The 27,963-nt window shown below is 46.8% G+C and overlaps 1 protein-coding gene across 3 annotated transcripts in view; it reads right to left on the minus strand.

Moving 5' to 3' along the window:
- The window catches only part of LOC135393828 (uncharacterized), a 102,755-nt gene that overhangs the window by 3,525 nt on the left and 71,267 nt on the right, over positions 1-27,963 (minus strand). For 2 of the 3 annotated variants that reach the window (XM_064624119.1, XM_064624118.1), the window contains exons 2-21: positions 20,541-21,064; positions 14,710-14,834; positions 13,476-13,973; positions 13,288-13,400; positions 12,630-12,691; positions 12,398-12,549; positions 12,136-12,273; positions 8,714-10,303; positions 8,535-8,630; positions 7,046-7,156; positions 6,826-6,951; positions 6,247-6,369; positions 6,057-6,176; positions 5,626-5,749; positions 4,451-4,605; positions 4,138-4,312; positions 3,778-4,052; positions 2,600-2,748; positions 1,459-2,488; positions 62-176 (exon numbers count right to left, since the gene is read on the minus strand). In XM_064624119.1, the coding sequence (XP_064480189.1) occupies positions 62-176; positions 1,459-2,488; positions 2,600-2,748; positions 3,778-4,052; positions 4,138-4,312; positions 4,451-4,605; positions 5,626-5,749; positions 6,057-6,176; positions 6,247-6,369; positions 6,826-6,951; positions 7,046-7,156; positions 8,535-8,630; positions 8,714-10,303; positions 12,136-12,273; positions 12,398-12,549; positions 12,630-12,691; positions 13,288-13,400; positions 13,476-13,973; positions 14,710-14,834; positions 20,541-21,064 (5,801 nt within the window). Of the gene's footprint in view, positions 1-61; positions 177-1,458; positions 2,489-2,599; positions 2,749-3,777; positions 4,053-4,137; positions 4,313-4,450; positions 4,606-5,625; positions 5,750-6,056; positions 6,177-6,246; positions 6,370-6,825; positions 6,952-7,045; positions 7,157-8,534; positions 8,631-8,713; positions 10,304-12,135; positions 12,274-12,397; positions 12,550-12,629; positions 12,692-13,287; positions 13,401-13,475; positions 13,974-14,709; positions 14,835-20,540; positions 21,065-26,416; positions 26,610-27,963 lie in introns of those variants that run through there. The other variant, XM_064624120.1, reaches the window with a different exon arrangement.

A 27,963-nucleotide genomic window follows, 5' to 3' on the forward strand; every position in this document is an offset into this window, starting at 1 on the left:
TAGACTTGCAATAGCATTATGAACCGGCATTTCAGTACTTAAACAAGGTGAAGTGCCATACCCATATCCAAGCTCCCGGCAAAGGACGTCGCTTAGGTTGCCATCCCAATTTTCACCGCATACCGGAAACCACACTCCATCAATCCTAGCCATGACTCTTCCATCAGCAAGACGAACTATACCAGGCAAGAAAGGAGAATATATAGGGCCTGACTTTTTAGGGTTAAACCCGTATCCGCCCGATATTAACCCCCTCCCTGAACAAAATCTGTAAAATTCGGGTTTAACCCGAATCTAACCGAAAACATCCGGGTTGCGTGGCACACTCGTAAGCGTGCATTAAAATAAAGTTTGATAACATTGCTACACATTAGTTCCCATGTTCAGAAAACCTTTTTTATAAAAAAAAAATCACCCAAATTCCTGACGACAGAATATGCCGTAACGGGATTTAACCCGAATACACCCGAATTTTCGAATGAAAAATATCACGCGATATTTACCCCCCCGAATTTGGCCAAAAATAAAACCCGAAAAAGTCAGGCCCTAAGAATATAGTATAGTATAGTATACAGGGTGTCTGCTCTAACGTGTCCAGAAATTATATTTAAAGCGAGCAATAAAAGAAAAGCAAGTGGTACTTTTCTGCTACTTGAGTAAGAAACAGGTACTACTTCACTAGTAGCACCTGTTTCTTAGTCAAGTAGCAGAAAAGTACCACTTGCTTTTCTTTTATCGCTCGCTTTAAATAAAATTATTTTTGGACACGTTAGAGCAAGCACCCCGTATAGTGTGTATGTTCTTTCATTCAGGTATAAAGTGATAATGGTGGCAATACTTTCTTCTCTTCCATTTCACTGCAGTGGCAAATAGCAAATTTTGTTGCATAATGTAGCACTTTTGCAAAACCCAGATAAATACCAGCTAGCAAAATGGTGCTGACAAGCTGGTGCATGACATACCAGCAAATCACAGCGCAAATGGGCAGAAACTGTAGGTGTTACTAGAAATGTCTACCACGCTTGCTTACACAAAATGGCGCTGCTTCAGAGCCTTATGGCCAGCTCATTTTGTTCCTTCTGCTTATTGAGTAATATTAAGGTATACACTGTTTTTCCTTTAGCATGTTGGCCTGCTGTAGTGTCCAGGACGGGTGCAATAAAACATTTTCCTTTCGTTGTTCGGAATGCACATATATTTGATGCAGAACATGTCGTACTTAGCACACTACTAAACTTTTACGTTGCAATACCAGAGATATTCTCACTTAGTGAAAAATTGCAGGCAGTGTTGGTTTTCAAGCATGAAACAATTCCCACTTTAAACATTTACATGCGAAGTGGTTCAATGTGGTTTCATGTAGAATTTGTTTCATAAACCACTCGTTACTGCAAGCATTTTTCGCCTGGGCTGCGTATTTTCGTAGAGACGTTAGGAACATAAAAATGGTGGTCTTACCATCGTTGAAGGCAGCAAGAGGCAAAGTGGTCACATCATCATTTGCCACTGTCGTTGTTTCCGACTCTGGCATGTCCACAGCCCTTCCCTCTAGATGGTCTTCCTTCGAAGCAAGCGCTGATGACGCTAACGGTCCAGCAGTTGTTGCCACTTCCACCACTTCCTCAGTCACGGTAGTTCTTTCCTCGCTGGGGCTTACTGTTGTTGGTGCCTCTGTGAACAGTTCCAGAGATGAATTCTGCATTCCCAAAGCACCCTCAGTTGAGTTCAATACAGGCGCGTCCCCATTTTTCTCTTCTGGCGTTTCCGTTGTCGCAGTTTCATTTCCAAACATTTCGGTCGACGTTATCGCGATACTCGTAGTAACGTCTTCATTGTCGTTCTGTTCCCTCAAAGATGACACCCCTTGATCCGCAAGATAATCAACGTCGGCCGAGCTATTTCTGGGACCGCCGCTCACTTCTTCGGAAGCGTTCTTCGGTTGCGGGTCGACATCTAAATGTCTCGGCGAGCCGATGCCACGGTGCGGTGCTGGAAGGAGAGGGTAGGGGAACTGCCCGAGTCCCACGATTACGTCACCCAAGGTGTGGGTCCGAGGCGTTTCTTCCGCGGCGGGAGCAGCCGTCAGAATTTCGGTCGCGTTGAGACCAACGGAACTGTCGGTGGCGTTCGGTTCGGGAGCTTCGTAATCAAAGATGTCCGTGGTGTTTGGAGCTTGAAGCCTGTCCAACAGCGGTTCATACAGGTCGGTGGTGTTTGGCTCCAGCGCATCTTTGTAGAGCGGAATCTCCGTCGAGACGTCGTCCCGCATCATGGGCACGACGGGGATCGAGTACATGAAGGGTTGCTGAGTGACGTTGTAGAACTTGAGTCCCGTGAAGGTGTCTATGAAGTCGCGCATGCCAAAAATGTTGGCAAATACAGCCGGCTGCTTGTGGTAAGCCCCGCAGAAGCGCTGGTAACTGAGGACTCCGGCGAGACGCCAGATGTTGTTGGAAGATAGGCACATGAGTGGTGAACCGAGGTCACTCTGAAAGAAAACAGGTTTTGTAAGGTGTTGTAGTTTTTCCAGTGCATTTTCCAGTGCACCAATGAGCCACAAGATAATCGAAGCGACAGGAATAAATTCGCAACTGCTTACGTCACACAGCTGTCGTTTCATGTTTCCTCCATCCGCACATATCATTTGGTTGCTGACAGATTTCTTATAGTGAAGATCGCTGTTGCACGTAGATGGCTCGTTTATCACGAGTGGAAGGTGGATGATAGACGGTGACTTTTCAAATGGAACTGCGAAATAAAAAGAACCGTGAACACAATATGCCAAGTTCAGAAGTGCTCGATTTGTTTTAAATAGAGCTGCGCGAAGAGCAAAATTTCTCTTGCAAATCGAATCCGAATCGAATTTGCATAATCGGAAAAGGTCCGATTAGAATAATTTCGAACGCCTCGTAGTGCAATATTTTGTGGTGGTACGCTCATTCGATGATGTTCTGCTCTAAACTTGTGAGCCTTTTCATGCAGCGTAACAAATCATGAGAGGAGGGTCCCTCTGTGTTATTTATGGTAGACTGCAGTAGTGGGATGAGCTACATTTAGAGTTAGTCAACATGACCCATGCAGCCTGCATTGTGTGCATCTCCTCATTTCTATGTTTACATTGTGAATTTCCCATACTTTTTTTTAAAACTGCACGTATTTCCATCTGTTACTGAATATAACTGTGAAAGTTGGGAGTATATTTTCTGGAGCATGCAGTGCACAGTGTAGTGTTGACCGTGAGGTCACAGAAGTTGTAGACTTTATTGACAGAATACTGTAACCAGTGTAAAGCGGGCTTCACCTAACGCTCGAGTGTAATGATGTGAAGCCGACTTGCAGGACGGAGCAAAAAAAACCAATGGCAGTAACGTGAAGCGGGCTTCACCTAACTCTTAGCTGCAATGAGTCGAAGCCCACTTGCAGAATTGTGACAGCGGTACCTTGCTATTCGAAAAATATTCGAACACTGAAAATAGGTTGCAAATAGCATTCGAATGGCATCAGATATTTGGTACATATTCGAAATTTCGAATATTCGCGCAGCTCTAGTTTTAAATTCTAGGAAGCTTGTCTCAGATGCCTGGTGATAAGCGTAGGTTTCAAGCACTGTCTGGCCTTTTTGACAACTTCCATGATATGACGTACACTTACAGTGTACTTTCTGAGTGATAACAGCCTTAAAACAGACTCGGTTCGACAAATTACAGAGTTTCAGCTGTACATCTCGGGAGATTTTCCAATCTTTTTAAGAGTGAAGCGGACTATAAAGCTGCCTACCTCTTGCCCGTCCGTCACCAAAGCTGCCAACAAAGCACGTAACTCCAGGGCGCACGACGTCTTCAGGAAGGCAGACGGATGTGAGATGACTGGAGAACTCCAGTGGTTGGGCAAGCCGGACAAGGGCTAGGTCGTAGTCTGGGAGGACGTTGGAGCGGAACTGGGATGCGTGGGGATGTTTCACCACTTGTGCAACGTCCTTCTGTTCCACAAACAGGCCGTCTCCATCAAAGTTGGCTTGCACATTGAGCCATGACACATTGCTGGGAAGTTGGCTGTAGAGAGACATGATATAAAGATGAGTATACAGAATGAATTAATGTGGTGCAAGGAAAAACTTTCGTAGAAAGTAATTCTTACTCCAAGCATCCAGCTGAAGTAAGTAGCCACATCGGACTGAGTATCTCGGCGTGACAAGCTCTGTCAGAATTTACTCCGTAGATAAGAGCAAGGTAGGGCCAAACATCACTGTGGTGACCTTGGACTGATGCCTCTCTCTCAATGCGAAAAAGCACTTCCGTTTGATTTGCGCATTCTGGAAGTATATATATCCAACGTAAGAATACTTATTCGAGTTGTTACCACACTGTGCCAATTCTCACTGGTACTGACACTAATGGATCTTACTGACTACGCTGGCTACTGACTACTACTGACACTACTGGGATCTTACCGAACTGCTGACACTGCAGCCTCAGGGCACCGTCACTACATGTGTCGGTCGTCTTTATGCCCTGACTCCAGTACGTTTCTGCAGACAACGCGTCCCACTTTGTCCAAATTGTGAGATTGGTCTCAACCATCACAGACGACAGTGCAACTGCTTTGCTGTTGGCAAGAGAGAGAGAGAGAGACGGAGGATATTAGCAATCAATAACAATTGCTCATGTTAGAAACAAATGTGAATACTGAGGGTTCAAAACGATACGCAATCGGATGATGCGCTTTGCCTCATCACAATGAGTACCACGCACATATCCTCCACTAGCGTAGCCAGAAGGGGGGTTCTGGGTGCATCAAACCTCCCCAAAATGGTACCTTCGGTATAGTGCATTTTGGGAGAGGGAAACAAATGAAATCCTCTTTTCCCACATAAAGTCCCCATAGAACCCCTCCCGAAATATTTTCCTGGCTATGCCGCTGCAATGTACATTGCATTTTTTCCCCCCATTTATGGATGCTTCAACTACAAGGGTATGTTGATACATGACTAGTATTCACCACGCTGAGCTTCTCTCTCTTTCCATGTAGCCTTGAACAATGGCACAACATGGCTTTCATGTTTTTTTGAAAATCGGGGGGGTAAAAAATTGGGTGTTATTGCAGGGGCCATAAAACGGGGTAAGCAGCATCAGGTGGAAAAGCAGATTTTTTGGGCAGAAAAAAAAAGTGCGCTTCTCACGTCTTACACGAATATGAGATGTGGAACATGGCATGCTCTAGTGCTGTTTTTGGAAGGCTGAATTTGCCGAGTTAAGTTTCGTTTTTTTTTCTGGGCTTTACTTTAAATCGAGGATGATGCAAATCCACGGTGAAGATGATGCAAATCCGTGGTAAAAACGGTGTTTACCCCAAAACACAGGGTCCTAAGCATACATGTCGTGCGTGAAGAAAAGTCACTGTCACAGTATGTCGTAAAGAAGGGTGAGATATGGGAGTGTGTCGTATACAGGGGAATGACAGGGAAGTGGGACATTCACCTTTGATTTCCAACTTACAACTCTAAACAAAGCAAACATGAGAATAAAAGAAAAAAAGTCCAGACATAAAACAACATTCAGGAGATTGTTTTTCTTTCGCCTTGCTGTCGCACTAGTGTCGGGACTACGAAGGAAGTGGACTACTCACCTGTATCCCATCTCTTGGCATATCCTGTCTCCGTCAGCAATGGAAAAGTTGTCAGCGCACATGAGCGCCATATTTCCGCTGGATGTCTCGTACACGTTAACTATACCATTTGTGTCAACTTGCACTGCAATTCAGGAAATTACAAGTGTCACAAAGTTTCTAGGATGACACGGAACTGCGACCAATTTTGCAATGAGAAAATCGAACATTTATTTGCTCCACTGTGCACCACAAAACCACACGTTCCGTTTGGCCACCTTGAACTCTACATCATCCGAGGTTGCAATCGAACGCGAGGTTAGAGCCGTTTGACCCTGCACTTCCATTTTTATTCGGACATATCAGGAAGAAAAACAAAAATGCAAAAAAAAAGAGGCACTATTTGATACGATAAAACCCCATTCCTAGAAGCAGAATACACACGCACTTACCACAGCCAATTTCATCACTTGTGTCATTGCAGTCTGCAACGCCGTCACACCGTGGGTTTTTGTCCGACGTTCTTGAGACACAGTAGTCATTCATGCATTGGAATTGGTTATCTGAGCACGCTGCGAAAATAGAAGAGGAAATATAGCATTTTAGAAGTCTTCGCAAAGCCAGAGAAGAAGGCTTACTTACAGCAATTTACTTCATCTTCTCCGTCTTTGCAGTCGTGATGCCCATCACAGCGGAGGGAGGAAGGAATGCACAAGCCATCTCCACAGTAGAATCTATTTGAGCTTTCACATGTTGTCCTTTCAACTGCATGGAGATGAAGACAATGAAGGGCTCTTTAGGTTGTTCAGTGCTGAGCAAATTGCTTATAGGCATTGTGAACACCCGTCTACAACATGCAGAGTGAACTTTGAGCAAGAAGTTTGATAGCTTGCTAAAAGCTAGGATCTCTGATTGCAGACAAAGCTATAGCATACAAGTTGTAAAGCGGTTACTGCGATGTACAAAGACAGAACAACACAAGTCAAGTTATATTCGTCTGCAGCTATTTCTTGTAACTACTAGCAAGTTCACGTTCATCCCAGATGAGGGGAGGGCTTTCGCTTCGTTTTGTACAATGTAAAGTTCAACGTTTTGATGCAAGATGAAAATTGAAGTACCTGGTAGGAACGACATACATTGTCACATTGTCACACAGTGCGTTATTTCAGAAAAGGGACTATACTATCACAATTAATGGTAGGCATATCCTGCGAAACTTACCACAGCCGTTCTCGTCACTTCTGTCACGGCAGTTGTAGACGCCATCACAGATACTCAAAGGCTTGATGCAGGCACTGTTGTCCAGGCACATGACTTCAAAGTCCACACACGTCGTGTTCACGATACCTAGAAGGCATCGTTCGAGTAATTGAAACAGAATCGCACGCAGAAAAATTTTGTTCCGTGATCTGAAGCGCCAGAAGGAAGTGAGCAAACTTACCACACAGTTGTTCGTCTTCGCCAGTCTGGCAGTCCCACACTCCATCACACTTAGCGGACGCTGTTATACACTTCCCATCATTACAACGGAAGTTGTTTTCACACGTTGTACCTGCATATTCAATAAAGATAACGATATATCCGCCAGGAGAGGAAGGCTTAACCAGTTAAACAAAATCTTACACAACTGCCTACATGTTGCTCGCTGAAACAATTATAGTAACTTTCTCTTAAGATAGCACCCACAGCAAATTATGGTTTGGAATGCTCAAGATCACATTTTCTCCTCCTTTTTTTTTCTATGGAGGTGTGTGTGTGGGGGGGGGGGGGGGGGGGGGGTAAAGTGGTTTGACCACTTTCACACTGTTGGGCAATTACATAACACAAATAATGTATGTCGTGCCCGGGACATCAGTGAAGCAAAGATGGACCCTCTTGAGGTCGCAACAACTGTGAGCTAATTACGCACCTTCCAATATTCCCTATTCGTTCTCGGAGGAACATTGCCTACACATACTTGTGCAAATGCAAGGCTTAACAATAACAAACTGACAAGGACTGGAGGAGGGCCGGCGTCTACTTTTCACATCTTGGGGGGGGGGGGGCAGAGAGAGATAGAGAGGAGCGGGAAATTTGTGACCCCCCTTCCCCCCGCATTCTTGCTGCCCGAACTGTCTTTTTGACATATGTTACCTCTCATAAAGGCATCACAAAGCTTTCTCTGTACCAGTGTTCTGTACTGTACTTTCGATTTGATTTGGGGTCTCAGGACTCTGGACTCAGTCTACTTTCATACAGTGAGTCGTGACTACCGTATATACTCGCATAATTGACGCATTTTTTTACTCCTGAATGGGTGCGTTCATTACGCGAGGAAAAAATCGCGCCGGAACGACCCGCTCGTAAACGGTCTGTACTCCCAGAGTGAATGAAATCGCGTTCAACGCGGTCGTCATACGTTCGCTGCAGTGTCTGTAAACGTCTTCCTTCGAGAGAAGAAACATCCGGCGGGCGCATCGTGCACCGACGTCAGGCCTCCCAGTGTCATTGCCACGTGGACAGGGGCACATCGCGAGTTGTTCTCGAACCAGCGCGACAAAATGTCCACGAGAATTTTCCGCCGACTAATCGAAAAACGAAACCGAAAGTGCCGTGAGCAAAGACAGGCACACACAATGCGTTAAAACTGCAATCGACGCGATGCACTGCTTCGTTAAGCGTTTTCTTTTCATCCGGTATTCGGTGTCTTCACTTCATTGCATGGTTGGTCTGCTACATTACAAGACGCGAGTAGCTGTGGCACCGAGCGAAACAGACCTGGCATCCTGCCAAAGTCAGTGTGTGTTAATCACGCGAGTACATGCGGTAATACGACCGATTCTGCGCAGCGCCAACGACCACTGCGTGAGATAAAACTGCGTTAACACTGGTATTAGGAGAAGTATGTACTACGAGAGAAAGATTTCATTCCAATACCCAAGTATACGTACAGTTCTGTTCGTCAAAGCCATCGGGGCAGTCATGGAACTCGTCACAGAGAAGGCCCCTGTCGATGCATTTGCCTCCCACGGGACACATGAACTGTTCTGTGGTGAAAGGTTCAAAAACAATCAGGAAACGGCCAGTTTATCGTTCAAACATTCAAAGTATAAGTGAGTACAACCCTTACCGATGTCGCACATTGCTTCCATCACCGTAGTAGCCTGCGTCGTGGTCACGTTATAAAATTCCGTCATATCGTCCATTGCTCCGCTGGATTCGTTCATGGCGCCGGCACCATTTGCTTCCCTGGCCTCGACGAATGTATAGTTGCCCACGTCGTACGACGTATCGTTGACTGTCATGTTCCAACCAGCAACAGAACCGTTCAGCACGTCCACGCCGTCATCGAACATTGTCATGTTATTCATGAACGTCAAGTTCCTTCCCATCGCGTACGTTCGGTTTGTCCCACTTAGCTCCTTGTCCACTCTCTCCACGGACGAGTCAGTGAATGCGGTAGTAGCTTCGGTACCGTTGAAATCAGCAACCATAGTTGTTGCAGCAGTTGTGGTCCCATTAGAGTCAACCACCATGCCTTCAAGTACGACAGGGGTGGTGAGGTCTTCAGCTGATGCAGTAGAGTTCTCTGTGCCGACCATATCAGTTGTGTTCGGCATGCTCACGACTTCTGTGACCACGCCAAAAGAGTCTGTGGCGTTATCCCCTACTGGAGCAGCGTAATCTTCAAAGTCGGAATCTGTTGCATTGAACGAGCCGCTATTGTCGTCTAAGGGCATCGAATCTGTTCCTCCTGGTTCACTGTTCCCATCAGAGTACCCAGTGGTATTAGCAGCAGTTTCTGTTCCATGTTGCACTTCGATCACTGTAGTCGTCTCGGGAAGCACATTCTCTGGAGGCACCGTTGGTGCTTCGGTGCTTCCACTTCCTTCTGAAATCATTGTAGTAGCGCCAGTTTGCTCAATGGTACCAGTCGTCGTCATTTCCTCGTTGAGCCCAGAAACAGTTTCGTTTTCTGATGCGGCAGGCATCTCCGTAAATGATCGTCCTTCGTTAACTGCTGACGGCTCGGTAACGGTCGTAGTTTCTAGGGCTGTAAGGGGAAGCATCTTTACTCCTGTAACATTATCTGGCATCTCGGTAGTGGTTGTTTCATTGTCCATGCCAAAAACAATGACGTCTGGGTCCCCAGAAGAGCCTGTTGTTGGCTGTTCAGTGGTCACAGTGTCTTCGACACGCCTTCCCCTGCTTTCAGATGTCGCAGAAGGCACAACGGTAGTCGATGTCATGGTAGGGATTGTAGTTGTAAGGTCCACGCGTTCTGTGACACTGCCTACATCTTGGTCAGGAGCGATGGTGGATGGGGCGTCAGTAGTAATTTCCGAATTTTCATTTTCTGTTACTGTAGCAGTGGTAGTTTCCTCTTGGCTAGTTGCAGGGTCACTCGTGGTAGATGAAACAGCCGTCTGCAGTCTATCAGTAGTGGTTGTGTCAGTTTGTGTTTCAGTAGTAGACTCAGCAGGATATGCAGTTGTGCCTGGTGTTGTGGTCGCCGCTATTTCCACTTTTTCGGTATGTGGTGCGGGAGTAAAGGTAGTTGGATCCGTTTGTTCCTCATTGGCGCTTGTGGTTGTGCCCTCTGTACTCTCTATGCTCTCTGTGGGGGTATTAGTTGTGGGTGGTACAGTTGGAGATGGTGTTGTGGTCTCGTCCATCGTTGTTGTGTCTGGCAACGGTGTAGTCACTGCAACAGCGGATTCTGAAAGCCAACCCACGGATGTAAGAGCAATCCCAAATGATAACTGCATTCAGCACCAATGGGAGAAAAAGCTTTAAAGGGACCAACATGTTCGGCTTTGGCCGACAATCTACTAAACTATAATACTTTTTTTTTTTCGTTCGAAAAGTGCTTAGATGTTAAATAACCGATTTTTAAAGATCAGGGCTGCTTCCGCGGCCGCAAAGGCTCCGGCGGCGTGACGTCACTCCCTAATAAGAGGGGGAGTGAGAGAGCGGCGCTCAGAGGACGAAAGGCGCCGTCCTCTATAAAGGCCGAAACGCATGGAGCGTTTCTCCGCGCGAGCGTTTTCAGGGCGCGCACGCGCGCTTGGCGTGCGTGAAACCTGGGAAAAACCAGTTTTCCAACGCGCGTGGAGGGTGTACGCCGGAATCTGTCGACTAGAGATATTTGCGGGCGTCTGGGCGGCAGCGACATTCCTTTTCTCAAGGTCGCGCCCTCATTGGTTCTTGTGTGACGTACGTTTCCTCGGTTTTCCAGAGAGGGAATTCCGGAATACTCTCAACATCCGGCGTCTACTAACATGTATTCCGTCGAATAACAGACAAACTACGCCACTGTTTCGCGTGAGATTTTCGTGAGAATAGTCAGGAATGCACGCGACCGTCCCTTTAACGACATACTGGGGGTCTAGGTACTTGATAACGAATATTAGGCGAAACATGTCGATGACACCATATCGCACATCGCGCGCGCGAGGGGGGTTACCATAGGAGCAAGCATGTGACACTGCAAGCAGCACTGCGCAATTCGGTTCACAAAAGCGCCCTGAAAGATAAGCAAGACGCGCGAAACGGCGAAACCTCGAAGGCGCAGCCCGGTCCTGTTGCCGCGACGCAGGGGTAAGGTGAGATTTCATTCCTCACTAAAAATCCGTGCGTCCTTTGCGTAAACGGCGCTGACCATATGCCCTCTGGCGAGCTGGTAGACCTCACGTCGCGAATCACATGACTGGCGCTTTCATCATCCCGCTCTGTTGTCGCAGACTTATCGCGACCTCACTCGATCATCCCGATAGGGTCCTCCGAAGGAGTGCTACAGCGCGTTCTCGTCAAGGCACCTAGATGCAGTACAAATCATGTGTATTGCCTCCTCTCACTCTGCCACGAAAGCATAGAAAGTAATAGCCATAGCCAAAACTTAGTCATAGAAAGTCAAGATCTAGTGTGCTTCAGTCAGTCGCCGCAGACGATTTCAAACACAGGCTTCTGTGGCTATAGCAGCTGCGCATACAGTTGGTGGCAGTCCGTCACGTCCGCCGAAGGCACGGTCGTGATTGGCGAACCCTTAATGACTACGTCACTTCGGTTAACAAATCAAGCTTTCTTTATTTCGGTGGCGTTGTCTAAGGCCTCTCGCGCACTCTAGAAGGCAGCTACGCTCATTGTTCTTGCGTACGAAGGGATACAATCGACCCTAACCTGGAAGGAAAATTTTATGAGGACCTTCAACTGCTCCTTTAAAGTGGCTTGACATTACAACATGGAGCACGGGACATAACGAAAACGCGAGAATATGGACCTTGTTCGTACCCGAACACAGCACACGGATATCCGCCCTCGCGACAAGAGGACGACGTGAAGCTCAAGGTCAAGAGCTGGAACAACGAATGCTCTGGTACGTTTTTAGAAACATGTCTCTTACGAACAGGACTTCCGAGATTTCGGGATCCTATTTAGCTAGAGCGCTGAAACAGTGGTTTGGAAAGACGCACATTGTTTTGCGAGGCTTTTCAAGATTGCCTACAATCACTTTAAAAAGCGTACCCCGAGAGAAAAATAGGGCTTGCTTACTTGGCTCATCATGAATGCATGTTCCATCCATATTTATGTAACCGTCTGGGCAAATGCAAGTTTTCTCTTTCTTCACATAATCCCAGTGGCACATGAACGGACAGAATCCGTTTTCGTACTTGCACCCATTCACAACGCCTGGAAAACAAGTACTCTTCCTTTAGCGTTTATTATCACCGACGGACATGAACACCAGTTTCTCTGATAAGAACGAAACTTGTTACACGATCAGAGAATCAAAGTGAAGGCAAAGAACCATTACTTTCAGTCTTGAGTGAACTGACGTCCATTACGCGTCCTCCAAGCTTTCCCTCATTCTGATCGAGGAACTTTCGAATAATTTCCGTGACTTGCTGGGGCGGTATTTCCTTGTCGCCGCTGGCTACAACAAATGATGCTACAATGCTGCCCTTCCTATAGAGATTATGGAATACCCATCAGTGCATTTTCTATTACAGTCGACGGTGCGGCAGTGCAAAAATAGCGAAGCTTACCTGTACCCCACGATTTTGACGTCGTCAAATTGTAAGCCTTGGTCGAGCAGGATCTTTTTGAGCTGTGTGCAAAATAACAAAACATAGCGTTTCGGTGTACTGATTGCAGCAATGTATAAGGCAACGAAGCATGGTTTCGGTTTCGAATTCGATGGTCACCAAACGCTCACACTCGCGGGTACGTACTAGAACGCTTTCCTAAAGGCTCCGCTTTTGTGTTCTTACCCATGCGACTTCGCATTATTTGAAGGAGGAATCTGCCCTAACGATAAGGCCGTCGATATCTGATACTGAGTTATAATTCCGATCCACGTATACGGCAACGGCGGAATCCACGGCAAATAACATCGTTCTTCCGCCACGATTCCGCCGTTCTGGCCTCCGTTCCACGGCGAAACGACGTTGAGATCTGCTCAACGCGTGCCGTGACGTGACCCTGCCATGCAACGGCACGTTGCCGTTGTCTGTCGGGTTTGTCGTACGTTGTGTGGAGGGACTCCCTACACGACAACACATTAAAGTTAGCCTGGCGAAGAGGTTTCGTGGTCTTGGAATCCGAAACCGAAAGAGAGCACATCAGTCCGCCACAACTGCGTTACGACAACATTGCGTAACTTTTATCACTTATGCTACGAAATGCAACAAACGTAACACCAACCGCATTTCTGAGTTGCGCAGATAAGTTCTGGGCCTCTGGCGACGACATGTTACCGAACTGCTCCGTGAAAACTTCATCCGGCAGCGCTATTTCACCAATTACGTCATTGGGTGCTGGAAATGAACAACAAAACCGCTGTTCGCTTGTGCCCAACCACAGAAAGCAACAGCACAGAATGAGGAACGTACCAAGGGAATCCAAAGGATCAAGAATAGGTCCGGTCCTGAATTCGGGCTCCGACTGATCAGTAGGAGCTGTAGTTTCTTCTTCGGTTTCGTCAGAAGAAGTTACAGGGATGGTCATAGTTGTAGCTTCTGACTGGCTCCAAGACGCTTCACTCGTTGTAGGCATATCCGTAGTAGGAACAACTGTAGTAGGCAAACGCGTAGTAGGCACATCCGTGGTAGGCACACTACTGGATGGTACTCTTGTAGGCGGAACTGTGGTAAGAGGTGCACTTGTGGAAGGCGCGTTAGTAGTAGACTCAGTAGCAGCGGGCACTTCAGTAGTAGTTGTATTTGCAATGTCACTAGGTATGATGAGTGGACCTAGGTTATGCCGCATCATCTCTTCCCTCGGAGGTGGTGCGCCTTTTAGTTTTGACGTGCTCGCAGACACAGCGGGCGACGAAGGATCGACGTGCACTGACTTTGGCGGCGACATGGACTCTCTCAGGAGGAAGCCAGCTGAAAGGCAATAACGTATTCCAAGAGAAATTCCTCCACGGAGAACAAGTGCAATCGTTCAGAAAGAGATACGATAGGCCTTCGTTATAACGAAATCAACAACAGGATCAGAGAAAAAAAAGATACAGAGGGCGCTCTCTCTGTTGGAGCAGAACGTGAGGTTTTGGGCGTATAATTTCCTTTGGTGACATTTAAAATAATTAACTGTAGTAATCGAATTAATTAATAATAAACTAATAGCTAAATACATTAATTACTAGTATAATTTAATCGCTTTAACCCTGCACCATCCGTGACAGCAATAAACGATCGGCAAGAAGCAAATTCAACGTCAAAAATATTCTATATAAGCAGGAATTCGATATAAGCGGAAGCGCCACAGCAACAGTGACAGTAGCTTGGGAAACACCACGGTAGCATCAGAAAAGGTATATTCAAGCAAGTAAATAAGCTATGGCAGTGGCCAGCTCGGCAGCCTTGTAAGTTATATGGAAAAGAGAGAGAGAGAGAGAAAGCGTACGTTGTGTTTGCTGTATACGGGCTTCCGCCGGCTCGCAAGACACTTCGAATAATCGGGTTCGAAACAAATGCGTTTTGGTCGGGACAGCGTGACATTTCGAATAACGCTTATAATTCAAAGGAGGTAAAAGCGATTTCGTTATAACGATGGCTTACTGTAGATACAGGATGCTCGATGGTCACTTGGATATTTGGAGTACATTTTGGGCGTACTTACTTGCGGTGAGTACTCCCACCAAAACTGCGATGCCTAAAGTAATCAGAAGAAGACAGCAGAGCATGATCTTCTTCCATCCTGTACATCCTTTTCTTTTGTCCTTCGTTAAATACAGCTTTTCGCCTCTGAAGTTTTCAGAAAAGAAGAAAACAAAGAATCAAACCTCGTCAGAGGTTGCGCGAATACAAGCGAGGGCTGGCAGTTTAAACGTGCATCATTATTCATGTGCGTGGTATACTGAAAACGCTTTATTACTTTACTTTCGTATTTACTTTCGTGACAGTTAACATGGCTCGAAAACCTGTTTCATTAATGAAGCAGTCTATCTTCAGCTATCACGCACAATATTTTCGCTGTACAGCATCCTTCCCATCGAGACTGCAAACGTCACGAAGTGACGTCGACACCCCCTTGTTCTCTTACACGCTCTTTGAAAGAGCGGAGGGTTTCTAGAGGGTACGCAGATCAGAGGCCTCTCGCGCGCACTACGGGTCAGCTCTGCTCGCTGTTGCTTAGCAGGTGAGATGGGGTCTAATGCATTGTGGAGGAGTAAAGGTGACGCCATTACCCATTATTTGATTTCGAATTTTAATCATTATCTAAGGCCAGCAGCTACGTATTGTGCCAGGTACAGAAGGAAACACCCCAATCTGGTTTACCCCCGTCACCGAGGAGGAGGACAGAGTCCACGTAGCGTCTTTTGAACAGTAACTCCTTCAGCAATTAAGCTTATCTATAGTTGCCCATTTCGATTATGCATACTCCTCTCATCTCTCCGCGAAATCATTCATCCGTAGAGAGCGGTGATGTGTAACGCAGTAAAAGATTAATGACGTCTCTTTACTGCACGTGCTTGAAACACGACGTAGGGCCTGTCAGAGACTTCTGTAATGCCAAACTTCTACAAGGCATTGTAATTGCTGTTGTGGTTTCTACAAGACTTTTACAATCCCCAGAATTCCCCCACTTTGCATCGCACGAACTTATGTTATTTGTCGCACCGTCGCACGGAACGTCTCAGTAAAAAAAGAAAAAGACAGGTTTAGCATTTTTCAATAAGTCGTACAAGACAAAAAAGAAAAACTAGAAAGCAAATATGTGACTATCTATCCATCTACGTAGACTGTATAGTTGAGTATTTAGGTGATGTCATTTTTCGTAAAAACTTTGCATTATTAGACAAATTTAACATAAGCGCAGCAAGAAGTGTACGAAGAAGCGACATTTTGCCGCTCAATTTAGCATAATTTCACGCGTATTAGACCCGCGAATAGTCGCAGGGCAGCTCCTTCTCGGCCTGTTGGCAACCTCTACTCATATCAGCTATGGTCAGCATTATTGTCTCCGTACCTCTAAGACATTTCATTAGGGGACCTTAGATTTGGAGCAGATTTTGATAGGAAAGGCCCATTGGATTTCGAGTGGGAAGCCTGTCTGAGACATTCGAACATTACCTTGTATACCAATTTCTGCTGGAACGTATCGGATAAATATAGCACATGTAATTTCAGGCACGCTTGCTGTCTTTACTGGTGGGATGAAAGTTCAGCTACCAAACAGGACCACATGCGTAAGAGAAATTCGATCAGAGGACCACTTTGAGCAGACAAGCCGCAGCGGGGACATCGGAAAAAGTTTTTCCGACATATAATACGTGGGATATGCGCGTCGAATTACGATATACGAATTCTACCTGCTGAGCAGGAGTTGATAACTGTAGTACTGACAGCCTTCTTCAATATGAGCCGTACCACGCTTACTTTTTACTATCACGCGTTGGTGTGACATTGTTTTCACTCTCCTCTGTTGAAGGGTAATCTCGACCCCGTTCAACCGCCACTGTTCCAGACAATGATTCCAGGCGCAAAATCTCATATCCCAGTGATTTATTCAGACCCCCCCTTCCCTAAGATACCCCCCCCCCCCCCAAATGTTCAGTGACACCTCCCCGTAACCTTTTCAGCTGTGCACCCCCTACAGGGTGCACAGGGTGCCCTGCGATTTCAGCTTTAGATCATGTCGGTAATGATACGTTAAGGTGTAATGACGTAACTACAGGGTGTTCAAAATTAAGCTTTCACGAGCGCTTCGCAAACACAGCGATGACAGGAAACCGGATGATAACTTTACACTACTTGTGTAAGAAACAGGTGCTTCTAATTATGTAGCACCTGTTTCTTACTCAAGGAACGGAAAAAATAGCACCAGTTTTCTTTTGTTCGCCTATTTATAAAGTGCTAGTGAAAGCTTAATTTTGAACACCCTGTATAATAATGACCACCCACCCCAATTTTTTCTTTTTTTTTCTAACACCCCTCCGTGCTTGGTATTCTGGATAAACCGCTGTGACATATCCCCCTTTCGAGCCTGACAAAGGGCTACATTTCGAAAGACTTCTTCCCTCTCTTGGTTTACTACGGCGCATTAGACCTGCAACGTGAATGAGAGTGCGAAAGGGTTGTGAATCAACCCTGTAGTAAGGCACACAATGCTGTACCACGATCACAATATGAGCGCGCCAGACTGGCCATGCTCCTCCACGTGCACGTGCTCCTCCCTCCCCCGTGTTTTAATTGCTCGCGGGAAAGTGGGGGATGAAAACGAAGACCTTCTCTGTCTCCAAGGTCCGATAATTATCCTAACCTTGGCGGCTGCCTTGCCCTTGTGCTCTTACAGGGGACATTGGCTGAATCGTCAACGGACAAGTAATTGGCTCTCGCCACGACAATGGATCGCTGTTGTACAAGAAATGCTGTTCAGCGTGGATGATTGCAGGTTGTTATGGTCGAACGTCATATCGTTAGCGCTGGCTACACTACGCCCGCGGTTACTGTTAAACGGCTTGGGTTAACTTGCTCGTTAGGTGCTCACACCGCATCGATGCAACATGTAAATGAACTGGACGTTGCATGAACGGCATACACGTGCCTACGTAATACGGAAGAAATAGCTATGTTAACACGTAACTAAGTGTCTCCGGTAAGGATGCCCTCGACATAGGGCATCAGAATAGGTATGACGCGTCTCATTACATGGCTAAATTATCTCATTCAATCTTCTAGACAGGGAAGGTTGGTAACGTGTCCGCCTACTGATACGAAGGACGCAGGTTCGAACCCTGCCGTGGAGGCCAGAAACTTGGTGGTATGGTACAAGTTGCCTATAGAGACACGTCGTCTTTGGCGTGTCGATCGACACAATAGACCGCGACCAACTCGGGTTGCTCCGAATAGGTAGCCGACCGAAATCTCCAGAAGGTTGGTGGTGTTCCAGCCAATCGCAACGAGGAGCACTGGCACGTGATCTATACGTGACGTCTTTCGGGCACGCGCCTTTCGGAGCGTAGCCCGGAAGCCTATTCTCGATGACGATGAAATTTCAGATGCTCTGTGCTTCCTGCGAATTAATTACGAAACGTGAACAGTCTGGTATAGAACGAAGCTTGTACGCATTTCTTTCGCAAAAATGTACAAGCTAACTTTCATACAAACGTTTATTTATTAACAGAATACCGTATATAGCCCTATCGTCGAGTGAGCAGACGCTAAATTTGTCCGTGGTTGGAGCTGCCGAGTTTGTATATACAGGGTGTCTCAGCTAAATCCCCTGCTAAATAATTCGCGAACGGGTGCACCAATCGAAGAACTTTCTTTTTTACAAGTATCTGTCCGATACCACCTAAAAGCTGCGCACCGTGTGAATGAGTGGGAGGCGCTCATTATTTAAATAAAAATTCAAATTAGTTTCGTGAAAAAACGTAACTTCTAAAGTAGGGCGCCGTCTACATTAAAATGGGTACTACCCCTTTTGGGACCTTCACTGGACACCTTTTAGAGAATAATCTGTCACCGAAGCGGGTCATTTGTTGCAGTAATTAATTGGTTTCGGTTTACGTATTTTTGTCGCGGCTGGTCGCGGCTAAGCGCAAAAGGACGCAATTCATTGCTGTAAGGACCTAATTCATTGGTGGATAAGTGAGTGAAAGAGCGTCCTTTTGCGCTTCACCGCGATCAGCCGCGACAAAATTATATAAACCGAAACCAATTAATTACGGCAACAAATGACCAGCTTCGGTAGCAGATTTCTCTCAAAAAGGTGTCCACTGAAGGTCCCATAAGGGGTAGTAATCATTTTAACCCAGACAGCGCCCTGCTTTAGAAGTTACGTGTTTTTTTACGAAACTCATTCGAATTTTTATTTACATAATGAGCGCCTCCCACTCATTCACACGGTGCGCAGCTTGTAGCCGGTATCGGATAGATACTTGTAAAAAAGAAAGTTCTTCGATTGGTCCACCCGTTCGCGAACTATTTAGCCCGGGGATTTAACTGAAACACCCGGTATACGTGCCAATGCGAAGACGACAGCGTCACGAAGTTGGTCACAAGAAGATGATTGGAGTTTGTGGAGAAAGTTTGTGAACGCAGCCTGGTGGAGGCAAAATCGATCCACGGACGCAACGTAGGAACGCGGGTTATCAATTACCATCTACTTTCTTATCAGCGACGCGGAATACGCGGCACATTACCGTGATACGCACAAAGTCGCAGGAACCTGCAGAGGTCTTCGAAGGGAACAGGAAGAAGAAAAAATATGAGCAAGAAAACGGTTTCCTGGGAGTTGACCCCGAGATAAATAAATGGAAGAAAAAGTAAACTAATTGCTATACGTTATGCAGATCGGAATATTCTTAGTCGCTCATTGGACTGTAAAACGAATGTCGGTGTCCGAGTTAGCCAAGCAGCGTTCCTGTTTTCCGTGCGGTTGAGCAGGTATTTTATTTATCTTGGCCGACTCTTTGGCGAGACCTTCGGTAGTAAGTAAGTAGAGCGCATTTAATCCCTGCAAGCTGGTATAACCTTGTACCTTACACAGGATCGGGCACGACAACCTCCCTTCACTTACCCGAGAATGGAAACACACTGACTCAGCGTATATGCCCCGAGGAAGTCTTAATGGCGATAAGATGTTCTGCTCAACCTGAACGTCCGGGAACCTTTCGCAAAGGCCATCAAACGGAATAACAAACCGCGAGATTGAAGCTTTACGCCGCGAGACAGCTATCATCATGGGCGAAGCAAGTCGTGGTGCCCAATGTTGCCTACCTGGAGGATAGCAGAGCGGCAGGCCAGATCGCGTGGCAGTAACACGGCACCAACCAACCATGCCACCTGTCTTACACCCCTGTCACACGGGCAGTCTTCAATTATCATTGAAACCAATGGCAATTGAACATGCGCTTAGCGCCACCAAGTGGGTAACCTGTCAACCTGTCAAGCAGCATCGAATGTAACGCTGTTTGAGACGTTGACACGTTACCCGCCTGGTGGCGCTAAGGGGCATGTTCAATTGTCATTGGTTTCAATGATAATTGAAGACGAGGATTCGAACACTACACTGTGGCAAACAGAAATTTGGAAGGATACGAGATCAGCTCTACTTGTGATAATGGACCAAATATTGCTAATTGTCATTGCTAATATCGAGAAAATGTTCAGTAATAAGCATGCATATAGGAAAACACTCGAAAGTGTACTCTTCACAATTATCTTCCGCTCATTCAAAAATCCTGACAAACGCGGTGTGCAACAAGTCTGGAGCTTCCTCGGGATGTGGCGAATGCTTCGATATATTAAACAAATCGTGGATTAATGAAATTCTGCCTCCATCCATTAAACGACGGCGTATGCACGACAAGTACTCTTTTCATCAATCATACGTTTAGAAATATAGAGTACACCGAAGTTATGAGTAGAGACAGACGACGACACGCAGTCGACTCGCACACTCCGATGTCCCCACCGCGTACCCGTCGAAGAAGGCCAACTCACCTGAGGAACTTCTTGTGTGTATTGACGGGAATGAAATACTCCTCAAACATCTTGTGACCGTTGCCCAGTTCACTACTGGTCAGGGGACTAGAGACGGGTACGGTGGGCGTTCCACCGTTGGCCACCAAGGAATGATCACATAACATGGCCTCCTGGGCCTTGGCACAGTCACTGGGCGGCGAAAACATGTCCAGAGCCACCACTTCTTTCACTTTGGCTTGGTCTCGAGACGTCTTCCTGAGACGGGCCGTCTCGTAGTTGATCACAGCATCCTCGGGGATATGGATCTGTTGCTGGTTATGGTTGAGGATCTTGCCGTTGGCGGCGTTCTTCTCCTGTTCCACCTCTTTCTGAGCGTCGAAGGATGACTTGCGCTTGCGGTCCTCATTCTCTTCGAAGGCTAGGTTCACAACACCTATCTTGTCTTGCTCTTGGGTGTTGTCGGTCAGCGACTCCATGGTGCTCTCGTCGTCCGCGGCAGCAGACAGGTTGTTGGTCAGCTCTGGTTCGTCATCGCGCATGTCCTGAGAAGGGAAGAAGACACGTCCACTTTAAGAGATTGCATTCCTAAACGTCGCTCTTCTGGAACGTGGGTACTTTTAAAATGGTAACTTTCACGGGTAGCGTTCACTATACTACACACACACAATGTCTAGAGTGAAGACGGCACCCTTGTCCTGTAATTTTATGTTTAGGGTCAACTGCATTTCAACTGATGTCATGCCAATTAATCGAGACAGCGTGTAAACACTGAGTCCAAATACATTACGCTATGGCCGCAACTCTCTTGGAAAGGTCTTGGAAAGAGTGTGCAAAGGATGTTAAGATCTTACATGTAACTTTGATATAAGCAACGTGGAAAAGTGGAAAATCCAGGAGAAGGTTGGTATAGAAGTAAAGGCAACACAGGACGGGAGTTGGCGATATTTCGAACAGAGGCTATTATTCTACAGTAAAGTAAGTATGGTATAAAGTATATAGTATAGTAGTGTAAAGTATAGTAAGAACAGCCTATGTTCCAAATGAAAGATGAAAGTCACTGAAAAGGTTAGCCAGCTGTAGGAGTCGAACCCACATCTTCTGGATTGCCGGTCCAGGGCTCTACCAATTGAGCTAAGCTAACACGCCTTCTCAGCGACTTCCAGGGTGCGTCATCTGAAGGGACAAACCAGCCACTCTCTCTCACTCATCCTCCTTTCACTCTTACATTTTTGCTCCTTTTCAGTGACTTTCATCTTTCATCGTTAATTTCTTAGGCAAATTGAGGCCTTGTATGTATTTGTCCCTTCTATGTTGTTCCCGCCTCAGAACATCAGTTCTCTTATGTTCCAAATATCGGCCGATCTGGGACTTCTCGCTAACCACGTCCACAAGCGAATGCCTCTTCTCGCAAGCCAATAACGAGACAAAGAACACGTCTGTGCTCATGGCTGGAACCAACCAGTCAGGCACATCCTGTAGTGCCGGTCGGAACGCACTGAGCAGGGAAGGGATTTCTGCTCTGGTCGGGATGTTACATAACACTGCACGTCAATCAAGTGTCGTCGCTCACAAAACACCGACGGAGTTCCGTTTCATCTGGCAACTGCGAGAGAGTTACGTCCGGGTAAGTTGTCGAACGAATTTCGTGAAAACTTTCGCTGCCCTGAAAACAGCCCGATGAGTCTGTTGACAGATGACACAGTGGAAAGCAGAACTGTAAACAAACAGAGCGTAACAGTGGCTGCATCAGCGCTCGCGCATCTGTGTGTATACGGGTGTAGCCGAATTTGTCGGGTGACGAATTCAATCCCTCCCTATATTAATCTTTTCGTCAACGTCAACATCAGTGCTCGTGCTTCGTCTAGGGGTGTGGTCCCAAATAACAATGCGAGTATTGCATACAGAGAGGAGTTTGCGCAATGTTGTTATGTCTACGTTGTTACTCGACTACCAAACAGCAGGAGACGGCTATCCAACGTTACGCGCCTATATACGCTTACAACAGTGGCGTAGCCAGAGATGGGGGGGGGGGGGGGGGGGTTTCAAACCCCCTAACCCGGAAGCCGTACCTTTGGTAGTGCATTTGGAAGAGGGAAACGAGGATGAAATTCTCCTCCCCCACGTAAAGTCCCCATAGAACCCCTCGCGACATACCGCGAAACACCACTGGCTTACAACCGTGTGCATATGTGTCGGTTATCCTTTATAACACGACCACCGACAGTCCTCTGTAAGACCGACAACGACGAGCTCCTTCACAAGCACGACCTCCACCACCTTTGTACTTTGGAATCAACTTCAAGCACCTCCTGTCACTCTCCGCGATAGCACCGATCCTTTTCTGGATCTATACCGTCCAAAGAATCGGAGCCGTCGTACAAAGCGTGCTGCAACGGAAGCAGCGTGTATGTGAAGCTTTAGCCATACTTGCGTAAAATTACGGCCTGTTCAGTTATGGCACGTACAGCAGTGCTGAATCACCTATACCTCGACAGAACTGTATCATGGACTTCATATGATAGCCACGAGCATCTGGTAGCGCTGTCATTTACAGCGCTGTTTAACTGCCGATTTGTGCAGCATCTCCACCTCTACATCTGTGCCAGTGTCAGACAGGCCTATAACGAACAGAAATTTTTTAAAACGTCGTTTGCCAGGACTGGACACAAGGTTGCAAACCGAGTCCATGGACCCTGACAGTGACGACATCATGAGGAATTCTCGTACGGCCGACAATGATTTTTATGGCTGCAGTTAACTGGTATAGGGGCGACCATTTAAGCGACTCGGCGACTCCTAATTAAGGTTCGTCGCCACGAAAAAGACAAAATTAATCAGCTTCCGAGAGATGTAAAACAGATCGTTTCTTCGAACGCACCCGGGCACCACCAGCCCTTTAGAAGAGAACTAGTCCTCGACGGATAGTTCGAAGAACCCACAATCCGGTTGGGACAAAAATACAAGCTCCGTTGCCTGCCACTTGACCAGGTGAGTCATCCAGGCCCGCATAATTGCGGATCCTGACGTACTCGGCTCCCTCCCAACGCAGTTCTATACGGACGGCCGTGCGACACGATAAGAGCTGAACAAACAATTTGGCCACGTTAATAAATTGGGGTTTCACTTCGCGGAAACAACCGTGATTAAGAGGGTCGCCACAGTGCCTCTCCGCGAGTCCGACGCACCGTAGGCGAATTGTACCATGCCACCACGTTCCTGGGACATTTGCCGGGACTTTCAACCTGTAAACCTTGTAGATTACGTACCTTAGTGGTAACACGAAAGCCGACGCGGTCTGAGCGCTTGGTGAGCTCTTTCGACACGTGATCGGATAATTTGGGTAATCCCGGCACACCCTCGTGAAAGATAGGGAACGAGCTGCAAGAGCTTAGTTTCTCGATGAATGAGACCATGCCCTTCTAGGGCACGGAGTGCTTTGTTCGTACACTTGGCTTTCGCCAGTGTGGTCTGATGACTTCGTCATGCAGTCAGACACGTTTGTACCAGTGGTGTATGGAGATTGTTCACTGACGTCACCCTTCTAGAGAGCTCTAGCTCCGAAAAGGCGCTGCCGCATGATACTGTCCACGTATCGGTTTTCATTCGCTGCCATAAGCTATTTGGAAACTACTAATGCTGAAAACATGGAAATTACCTGGATGTGGCACGAATAATATCCACACAGAACAAGTACTTAGAAACACTAAATGAATGGTGACTGCGATGAAAGTCAAGGTCGGTACTCGAGCAAGAACACTGGATTGGAACTACATCATGACGGCAAGTCCACTACACTCTCAGAAAAAAGGGTGTGAAAAGGTGGTAACTTCTATAGTTACCACCTAGGTCAACACAGCGTCTGGTAAAGGGTGTAAAAGGGTGGTACAAGCAATTATCATATATCCAAGTTGCTACAAAAAGGCGTACGCCCACCTCGCTCACCGAATCAGAAGCGCGGTAACCCTGTCATTCGTATGTAGCAGGTAGAACTTTGCAACCTTTTGGGCACAACATATGCGACAATTATTACCTCCTAAAAGGTGTAACTCCTCCACCCTTTTTTCTAAGAGTGTAGCGACTGTGGCGCTCCCCTGCGAGCGACTCGAGGTCCAGGTGTACCTGAACCTGTCCACTATGATTGCTTTCTGTTTCTAACCCTTTTTTCGGATCCTGTGTCATTTATCCACGGCTTCCTCAGCTGTGGGTACTGCGCCTCGTGAACAAAAAGAAATATGCCAATTAAAAGTTACATAAATATAACAGATTTGAAAAGTAAAACGTTAGGTAAGCGCACGTTCCTGTTACAACTGGTAAAAACAACAGGGAGAGTTTCACGGCGGGATTGTGAGAGCGGATCCAGCTGGTGCGCTGCAGTGGTTGTGGAGATTGTGACGTCGGGTGATTTTGCGTTATCGTTAATGCGACCGATTTATGGTACACTAACGACAGGACTATCGTCTGAAGGGAAATAGTAAAAACAAAAGGAACACAAAAAGTAGGTTACACGTTAGGAATACAGCAGATCTTTACGGGGTAAGTCAGTCATTGTCCGAACCTTGCAGTTGACAAGACAAATAGCCACGGGTTTCGTTACGTGTTCATTCTTGTATCGCCGCAGGCAGTGCAAAGTGTGACCTACTATAACGTATGAACAGAATCAGCTGAGGGCCCATTCCGTGACATAGAAAACGCATGTCCACGAATTAGCTTAACAGCAATACAATAGCGAGAAAGTCGCTTTCACGCGCAAGGCCTACCCTAAGGCCTTGACCACTATCAGACGCCTCCGGCCTACTATCCCATATTATCCAATCCGGAAAAAATGCCTCAAAACGCGTTTCCAGCTGAGCATTTCGAAAAGAGCTTGCGTCATAGATAACGTCTAGCGCGCCCCACTGGGACCACGCACATAAACTGCGGGAACAAAGAAAAAAGAAGAGGAATTTGTAATATTTCCAAAAACTTCGTAAAACACATGTGTGATATCAGTGCCAGCACACTCTTTAAAAAAAAGGGCGTACTATAACTCCTTTTTGGGAGTACACCCTTGCCAAATATATCCCTCCCTTTGGAGTGTACAATTACTCTCCAGCAGGGAGTTAAGAGGTCTCCTTTTTTAGAGTCCTCCTTTTAGTCTCGTTTAGAAGACTCCTTGTTTTAGAGTAATTGTACACTCCAAAAGGGAGTGATATAAGTGACAAGGGTTACTCCCAAAAAGGAGTTACAATACGCCCCCTTTTTTTTTAAGAGTGTAGAATTTGTAAGGGCAGGACGCTTTTTTCCATATCCTCTGCTTGATCGACGCAGCCGTACTTCAAGTCGACAAGAAACAGACGATAAGAGACCCAGGATGCACCCAGGAACAGCATTATTTGTCGTTAAGAGAATGTACATAACATATTGTAATATACTATATAGAAACGTATCTAAAAGGAAGATGACGTTCGGTTATATTGGAATTGGTTTACTTTAGTCAATTATGCTTCAGCAGCTCCAAATTGTAACTGACACTGTCTCCAATCTTGAACCAATAAACATTACATCCATTCGTACAGTGCCAATTTGAAGTCTATCAACATAGCCCTCTCATCGAACACCGGCATGGATACTGATGTTGAAAAAAAAAAAGGGGGGGGGGGGGAGAACAGCGGCAGTAAAAGCAATTGAACGGCAATGTTTGATAAGAAGCAGCGGCAATAGTATTTGCAGCCAACGAATTGTAAATCTTACAAGACACAAACACACACACACCAAGTTCCGGCCACCCAATCAACCCGGCAAATCCATCACTTCCCACGACCTCTCACGAAAGAACCATCCCCGGCCGGCGATTCCCACACTTTTCCCAGCGTCCCGAGCTCCTGGATGCCCGATAACTCTTCACCTCAACATACCTTGCGCGAAGTCCAAAAATGAATCAACCGCTCAAAGACGGCCGAAAGTCTCCGATAAGGAAGAACGGAGCCGAGTGTAATCCACAGACGGAATCTCTGGAAGAACAGTCACCTGCACCCTCCACCACACTTGCACCATGAATGCCACGGAGCTTCTCTCGCCTCTCTACAGGACTCTGGAGTGAGCGACCACAGCCGGCTCACACAATGACGGCGGCGAGCAACCGGAAATTCTTGGCCGCCTCCTCGGCCACTCTCACCGCCTCCCCTCTCCCGCTTTTCTACCTGCCGGCCGTGCACAAAACGCGCTGCACCGAGACGCCTGCTATACAGGTGCCACTGGGGAAAAAGTAGGAAAAAAAGAAAAACCTTTGCAAGAAAGAAGGGGGGGAGGGGTGACGTCAGCTTCCCGACCTCCGGCCTCTCTGGCGTAACGAAACGAGAGATTGGAGGAGTGCTGGTTGTGCACACAACGGTCGCTAGACAAGACGACCGGTGGTTGAACGGAGAAGGATCCATATACCGTGTGACGTCACGTCAAGAGTGTGAGAGACGGTTGAGAGCGGGCAAAAGATGGTCTTCACTTGCGAACCAGAAATTCCTAGGCAGATAAAAGAGGAACCCTCGTTGTCGAAGCTGCAATTATAGGTTCGGTAAAAGTTGAGTGTCATCGAAGGAAGAGCTCTCCTCCGGAACTTTTCCCCCTTGGAACAAGGCATCGTCTATGACGTTTTGCCATGACGGGAGTTTGTCAATTGAACGTACTGGGAACCCTTTCAGTTTCCCGAGTAAGCGGAGCTGAACGCGGAGTACTGGACGGTACTCAGGTTTCCTTTCATTTTTTTTTAAAGATAATGTCTCTTAAATGTCTTAAATGTAAATAACCTTAAATTTCCGACGGACGTTGGGAAGAAAGTTAGCACGTGGGGTCCGTCTCAGTCCAGGAGAGAACATCATAGGACACAGCCTTTATGCCTCAACTCCAATACATCAGTGCACATGGCTCCTGCCGTATCACAGTCCCCCCGTGAATCAGCAAATTTTCCACAATCACCCACCGAGTCTGCACCAGGCATAAAAACAAGCCAACGATCGGACAACTATTAATCACACCGTGTTACTCAACCACCTCAACGTGAGCACCTCCCTTTCGCTTCGACACCATTTCCTTCTCCACTTCCCCTCAAACACACACACACACACACACACAAAGGAGAAAAAAGAAAAAAAGTCAACAGTAGACTCTCAACATGTCAAAGGGCGTCGAAATACTAGAGCAAGACGCCGTTTCCCGAGAAAATGCGACTCTGCAGGGATTCCCACAGAGAAGCAACAGCGCACCTTGAACTCGATACAGCAACCCACCCAACCATGCACAGGAGTTCCTTCACACACGATTCGTGCAGGGCCCAATGCCGGCCACCACAATAGCACCCGCTTGAAACGCCATTAAAAAAGAAGAAGAAGAAGAAGAAGGAAGGGCAGGTACAACACACATTCGCACGGGCCCTGCGGGTGCCGAGCCCATCACTTTCACCACATCCTGT

The sequence above is a fragment of the Ornithodoros turicata genome, chromosome 5, assembly GCF_037126465.1.
Source record: "Ornithodoros turicata isolate Travis chromosome 5, ASM3712646v1, whole genome shotgun sequence".
NCBI lineage: Eukaryota > Metazoa > Arthropoda > Arachnida > Ixodida > Argasidae > Ornithodoros > Ornithodoros turicata.